General features: G+C 38.3%; 1 protein-coding gene across 1 annotated transcript; it reads right to left on the reverse strand.

Moving 5' to 3' along the window:
• Positions 1 to 742: 742 nt before the first annotated feature.
• On the reverse strand, positions 743 to 5,066 carry jpt1a (Jupiter microtubule associated homolog 1a). The gene is made up of 5 exons (XM_056246203.1): positions 4,860 to 5,066; positions 3,338 to 3,477; positions 2,146 to 2,252; positions 1,961 to 1,988; positions 743 to 1,422 (listed from the first exon to the last, which is right to left on the reverse strand). The coding sequence occupies exons 1-5, from the start codon at positions 4,913 to 4,915 to the stop codon at positions 1,277 to 1,279; spliced, it is 477 nt and encodes a 158-aa protein (XP_056102178.1). The 5' UTR covers positions 4,916 to 5,066; the 3' UTR covers positions 743 to 1,276.
• Between the last annotated feature and the right edge of the window lie 2,688 nt (positions 5,067 to 7,754).

Consider the following 7,754-nt stretch of genomic DNA (forward strand, 5'->3'; position numbering starts at 1 on the left):
ATGGGCTGCTTTCACTTTCACTTAGCTATAACTATGTTATGTAAACACACCTGTTCATAGTACAGGTAATAATACACTATTATATTAGGCTATATAATAGCCTATTATATTACGCTATTATAATACAATAGTTTGTGTATATGGAGAATTAGAAGAAACACTGGTAACTAAGGCGTTTACTTAGGTTGGACGACAGTGACATTTGTATCTATTCTCAGGGCAACACAGACAAAGACATTTTTTTTTTTTTATTTGAGAAAAGCTCATGTACATAAAAAAAATGAACACTCTATTACACACTTCCTCCAAGAAGTCAAAGAACAATACAGCACCTTTTTGGCATACGTCAAAAATAACAAGGCAATAACTTTCTATCTTTTTGGTGAATATGGAATACTTGATGAATTATTAGATAAAATGGCTTTACACTGTGGCTGTTGTTTGTATTTTTGTACATATTTTATAACTTTATGTTTTGTAACAAACACAAATAAATAATAGCTTGCTCACATGCACCTTTTCTGGCACAGAAAAGTCACTTTAGTGACTAGAAGGTAACACAGTATTTCATTGCACTCTCATGTTGTTGCTCTGCCAACTACCCACACCACCTGAAGTACAGGCAATGATTTAATATGTAACTGTTAAACCTCATTGCATTTTTGTTGTTCTTTTGTAAACATCTCTTCAGCGATCAGTATATCAGTGTTACATTGTTTTTTTTTTTTTACTACAGATGTTTCAGCTTTTTTTTCTTTCTTTTTTTTCTGCAGTGATAGATGTGAAAATTTGTGTTTTAACCAGCAGGTCTGAGGCACCACAAATTAAACACCACAGTTCATAAAATGCTGACAAAAACTTAATACAGAAAAAGGGAGACAAACACTGAATCAGGGAGACATTTCTTAGGCTTATGTGAATGAAGTTTAACCTCCTAAATGGTAATGTTGAGAACTTTGATGGCAAATTTTGGCCTATGGTTTGTAGTATCTGAGAGTAGCAGTGCATACACAGGATTTGTTTTTCCTAAGGGGTCTTTAGTCGATGCAAGACTGAGAGACCAACACTCGACACATTCAAAGACATTCTTTGAATGAATCACAGCTCAGAGATTTGTGGCACGCCTCTCTGACTAAATTGCCCTGATCTGAATCAGTTCTTTGTGGCTTATGAATACAGTTATGCAGAGGATGAGCACTGAATACAGAACAGCACATTTACTCTGAGATGCTCGTTTCACATAGGCCCAGATCTTATCCTTAAGTGCAGCAAATCTTTAGCCTAAGACGAGAGAAGATTTGCCCCCTGGTGGGTTTCTACGGCCAGAAGGAAGCCCAGCTGCAGGCTGCTCTGTTGCAGAGAGGCAAGGTGGAGCTGGTGTGTCATGCTGCTCCTGAACAGCTTTAGGTTCTTCTGTGCTATCTGTGAACATAATAATACTAATTAATTATCAGATCATTTTATCATTTCAATAAAAATAAATGGAAAGAAAATGTTTTTTTATTTTTTTTTCCTAGTATATTTTTGCCACATTTTCAGTTACTCTCACCCTTGTGAGACAGCAAGATTGTAGGCGACCTGTATTCCTATTCATTATTTTAAAATATTCAATATTTTATTATGTAATATTATAGTTAAGATGTTATTTATATGTATGTAACATGGGACACACCACATGCACCACGTGACATTTTACAACCTGAACTAACCTTGCCATTAAGTCTTGTCATAAAAAAAGATTAAATTATTGGATATTTTAAGGCCAGAACTTTGATTTGCTGGACAAAAGCTTTATGACATTGTGATATGAATTTACCCTGACATTTTTTACTTCATGCCTTCCAAAAAAATCTCAAAATGAAACTAACTAAAAACATGCTCATAATAGGTTCACGTCATTTTATTTAATAAAAAAAAGGTGTCAATGATGCAAATTTATATGAATGGTTAGAACACTTACCAACATTGACTGAGTCTTCATCACCATTCTGTGCAAAAATAAAGCATATTCTCAGTAATAGATATAAAAAAAAAAAACATTTACAAATTATGCAACCACTTTGAAGTCAGTCTGAACTTCGATCCAAGCAAGGGTCACAAGTTTGTTTTCACTCATTAATGACTGAACTTGTCTCTATATCTTACCACAGGTACATTGTCGAGTGTGGTGCTACTTTGGTTGACTGGTTGAGCAGTACATCTTCTGAGCGGGGCAGATGGCTCTCCACACAACACACCTGTAGGCTTCCCACCTTTCAAACAAATAAGAACTGTAAAAGTATCTGTGCATTGATCTCATAAACAATAGAGAATACTTGCATACAAGTTGTATTTTATTCTTTGTTATACATAAAATTATGTTAAAGAGCATTTTAAGCATTTTAAGAGATTTAAGAACAAAATAATGTTATGTAAAGAAGTGACATTAGTTATCATTTGTAATTTCATTCAATATCGATGTCATTTGTTTTAAGGTGCAGTATGTAATGTTGACAGCTAGCGGTTGAAATTGGTACTGCAGTCCAAATTCAAAACAGAGAGTTGTTTCTCCCGCCCCCTCCTCCACAAGACTCTATGCTCACACGGGTTGCCAGATTGAGGGACACACAACAGGAATGAGCGCAATTGACAATTGAAGCCGACGAGCCTCACACTGTAAGTTGATGAGTTGATTAATCCGCGTTTTAATATGCCTCTGGACATAGATCTTTTTAGATGGATGCTGAGGCTTTTTAGGTCGGGTAGATACTGCGATCTCTGACCCAGTTCATTTGCGGTGTTCCATGGCTGCAATAATGTTGTGTTTTCCGCCAAACTGGCAACCCGGATGTCGAAATACTATTGGGTAAATTGGCAACGGGCGGGATCACAAAGACCAAAACAAAAAAGGACATTCCGTCACGGAGCACACATTTCAAAGTAGAATAACTGGCTGATTTATTATTTTTCCGAGAAACAAGTATGTGAACTTTGCATGTTTCCTAAATATCTGTATTTGTATGCTTTGGTACGGTCAAAAAATTACACACAGAACCTTTAAGAATTAGCAAGACTTAGCAAGTTTTTAAATGTGGAACTGAAACACATTCAGCATTTGGTTGCTCATTATCACACATGCTAAAGTGAGTCACATAAAGTTATTGTTGCTTCCACCAGCAGCTTGTCTGAAACAAAAAATCACATTTAAAGCAGTGCATACTCATAAAACCATAATTGAAATATTTCTTATCATTTTCTCTAAGGTTTAGTCATCCCAAATGCAAGGGAATAACACTGCCTAGAATACTATTAAAAAGTAAAAGACGAGACATGAATCATGATTAAGAAAAATCAGCACCTGGTGGATTGTTCCTCCGATGGGCATGCGGGTCCTCGGGTTCAGCAAATATACTAGATGCCATTTTGTGTTTTTTCACAGATTTGTCTTCATCGTTGCCAAAGCAGATGTTTGAACCTCCACCTGGTGGACGCAGTACTCTGAGATGGAAAACAAAGAAACATTAAAAATATGTAGTCATATGGAACTTTAACCGATCAGCGATCACTAATTGTACACTAACAGTCTTTATGCGCATTGTTTACTTATATTTTAAAAGTTCATATTTTTTTGTGTGTTTTTTGGTGGAATACAGTTCAGCTTTTATTTTTGATTTCTTAAGTGTTTGTTTTGTCACATACTGTGTACCCCAACATCGCAAAAAGGTGTTGTGGGCAACATCAATCCAAAATGACAGACCCATGAGGGTCACATAAAACAGAATAAAACAACTTAGAACGTTGAGTAAAATTAAGTGATTAAGTTGAGTTTGCCTTTAAGAAAGAAAGAAAAAAGAAACCTTGTTGCTTTATAAAGATTTTTTTTAAATATTCCTAATTGCACATACATTTATTATTTGATTGAATTTGATTTATTCTTACTTTAATTATATTCTGTAAATGGACATAGTTTTCATACTGTTCTTATGCCAAGACAGCTTGAAAGCTCTGAGCTGATATTGTCGCAAGCATGCTGAAATAAATCTCACTCAAAATCCCTCCACCAGTCCGACTGAAAACGTGATTAGTGATAAACGTCATTAGTGCATTCAGTTAATGAAACGATAAGACGGATACAACAGGGAGCAATATAATATAACTGTAGTAATATAATTCTTTACTAGGCTACAGCAGCTGAACCGCACCCAACCTTAACCACACACGCGCGCGCTCACGCATCCTCGTACTCAGAAAGCGTGGTGAGGGACTCTTCAAATGTACGAACTGAGACAGTGCAGTAAATTCGATGTTTTAATTACTCAACAATTAAGTCATTAATTGTGTGGCTGTCCTTTTGAAAATACTGCCGTCAGAGGCCGTGTCACAAAGCCTAGCGAGTTGCCTACCTAGACAGAATTTTGGAGCATTATGCATTTATCAGACTTGGAAAGCGACCGCATGTCTCAAAAATGCTGCACGCGCCTCTGGTGTCTCTCCAAAAAAGCTGTCTAACAAGCTAACAAGATTCAGACACTGCCAGAGGGATGCACATGTTAGTACAATAAAACAGGCATGTATAAACCAAAATCCTGCCTTGAAGGTCTTTTTAAAATTCAATACACTTTGCCTTTGAGCTACTACGGGGTACCATTTTATCCCCCCAAACGCAATATTTGTACCGAAGATGGTGCTCATTCTCATCAGCATCGCCATCCGTTTTTAAGACAATATCGTTCAGCTGGAGAATAATTTTGTCTTTTGTCAGTCATATTTCATCTCATATAACGTCCTGAGATACCGTTAGCCATTATAAATCTTAAATAATTTGCTGTTTGCTACAACCGCTTGAGTTATCCTGTAGACATAGGCTAATCTATAAGCACCTGGAGCTGCTCCTCCCGGTCGGATCCATGCCTTGATAAGTGGTGGTGGTTGTCATCTGGAACACTCACAGCTTCTGTTCACGGCTTTCCCCACAATACATTCGACAGATTATTGTCATCAAGCCACAAAGAGCGTCTCCTGCTCAGCTCATCAGTCTCTAGTGCTGAATCTGCGCTCCGGTACACGCCCATTAGACGCGATTAATACTGCACTTCTGCAGATCCGCCACTTGAGCGGCGCCAGAGAGCAAATACTTGTGTAAAAATACAGTTAGATTAGATTTAAACCTGTCTACATTTCAAGGACTCATGCAAAACTATACAGAAGTTGCAAGCAAACCTTGACTCATACTTAGTGATCAGGGTAAATTGTACTGTACAATTTGTACATGTTCTATTTATATTTTGTCTGAAATATTTAAGCTTCTAGAGAGCAGGGGCCTGTAGGTAGCTGAACAAACTCGGAGTTACAGGATTAGTTTTGAGTTGACAAAACCAAACCGATGCAATCAGGCTTTATTGGTACCATGACGCAGCTCATCAACTTTCTCTGTCAACTCAGGCTTTGATCTTAAGCTATGATTACTCCACGAGCGCGTGCACATACCAAAGTGACGTTGGCACCGAACAACCAATCGCGTTCGATATGGATAGAGCGAGAGCGATATTTTCTTTCTGCGGAGGTAAGAGATAATAGGCTTGTTTGAGATGCGCCTTGCCTCGCCTGAAATGTATACGAGAGTAGGCGGCTGCAGTGAGGGGAGGAGTGAAAAAAGCGCAGGCAAGCCGGACAGATCTCGCTTCTCGCAGTGGATCAGACACCTGTGAGATCAAAGGTGGATATCGCGGGATTCACGGGATTCACGCTCGTGCATGGTGTAATAAACTGGATGTAATTTAAGTTTTGTTGCTTTTATATGAAAATATAATGAACAAGACACCCAAAGTACTTATTTAATTCCATTTTAAATAGGCCTACGTGTTTATCAATATTTTTTTCTTTAATACAGACATGTGTTTTTATTAAAAAAAAAAAAATTACATCACATAGATCGCACTGTCAGAGAGTTTGGGAATATCCACACATAATTTATACACATAAAACATGATGTCAGAGTTTTAAAATCAAACATTTTAAAAGAGAACAATACATCACGGTTGTTTAAACCAATGAGCATTAAGCTGTGCCGTCAGCAAGTCGTTTCCCATCATGCTTTTGATCAGCGCAGTCGGTGGAGAGCAACTGCGCGCGACTGCAGAATCCGACACGTGCGCCTTGCAGTCGCGAGAGTTTTTTGACATACGTCAGCATGACATCAGAGCAAGGCGGACCGCACTCGGACACATTTCTAACCGGCATGCATCTCGCGCTGATCACCGGTGATCGGTTCTGCGCAGATTTTGCTCATCTCAAACAAGCCTAGTCATTCAGAATTACGATGAATTTAAATATGTATTACAAGCTCGAAACAATACGGTCTCTGCTGCCAAAGCAAGAGAAGACTGTTGGAGAAAGATTGCTGATTGTGTTAATGTGTAAGCTAAATAAATACGTTCTTTATTCATGTAAAATGATGTATATATAGGCTATGAATGTATGTGTGTGTGAAATATAGCCTATATTTTTATAATATATAAAAAAATGTGCATGTATATACTAATAAAGATTAATATTCATTGATTTTTAGATGCAACTCCAAACGTTCTTGGCAGCTGATAAAGACAAAATATAAAAATATAATCAAAGTAGCATAGTAAGTATTTACACACAACCTTTTATTATTTTTTTATTAAGACTTGTTTGAGGCAAACCGAAAAAAGAGTGACATTCAGAAAACCAGTGGAGGGCCACTCCTCCAGAATACACTGAGTTGGCTCTGATAGGAATAAGGGACGGCCGATTATGGATGGGATTACAGGTGCTGTACAATCTGACCCTGGTGCCGGCTCCTCGAAGCAAGTAACACTGGGTACGTGTGCGATACATTACTATTTTAAGTTTTAAATATGGCTGACTGTATGTTCTGCAGTAGAGGGAAATGCAGTGTCCCCGTTGAAGCCAGCACACACACCCAGTCTCCCACACAGAGGTCAGTATGCAGCAGACAGAACACCAGAAACATATTGGCCTACTTTTATTTATCAGGGAGGAGGAAATGAGGAAGACACTCTGTCTGTGTTCTGGGACAGTTGCTGAGGTGAATGCACTGGGCTTTTTATTAAGGCAAACATTTCAATGTGTGGCATAAAACAGGGACTGGCCCAAGTTACACATCTCTTTTATTGTAGGATTTTTCACAACCTGTCCCAGAAACTGAAGCCTCTACCTCAACAGGCTTCAAAAGAAATGTGAACAAGGTAAGGATTTAAAACCCTTGACATATTACAGGTGTTTGTCAAGGAACTTTCAAGGAACTTTTTGTGAGTTGATTAGCCTCCCAAAAACTTGTAATGATCATGGTTGTGGTGGAATTATGTTTCAGGTGGAAACAGACTCAGTCAGGGCCCTTTACAAAAGGAGCCTATGGAGCTAGACTGCACACTAAAGGAGCCTATAGAGCTAGACTGCACACTAAAGGAGCCTATAGATCTAGACTGCACACTAAAGGAGCCTATAGAGCTAGACTGCACACTAAAGGAGCCTATAGAGCTAGATTGCACACTAAAGGAGCCTTATAGAGCTAGACTGCACACTAAAGGAGTCTATAGAGCTAGACTGCACACTAAAGGAGCCTATAGAGCTAGACTGCACACTAAAGGAGCCTATAGAGCTAGACTGCACACTAAAGGAGCCTATAGATCTAGACTGCACACTAAAGGAGCCTATAGAGCTAGACTGCACACTAAAGGAGCCTGACTGTGAGCTGAGGAGGCTCCACATTTAAAAAATATATG

The sequence above is a fragment of the Rhinichthys klamathensis genome, unplaced genomic scaffold, assembly GCF_029890125.1.
Source record: "Rhinichthys klamathensis goyatoka isolate OS25496 unplaced genomic scaffold, OSU_Roscu_1.1 h1tg000036l_1, whole genome shotgun sequence".
Lineage (NCBI taxonomy): Eukaryota > Metazoa > Chordata > Actinopteri > Cypriniformes > Leuciscidae > Rhinichthys > Rhinichthys klamathensis.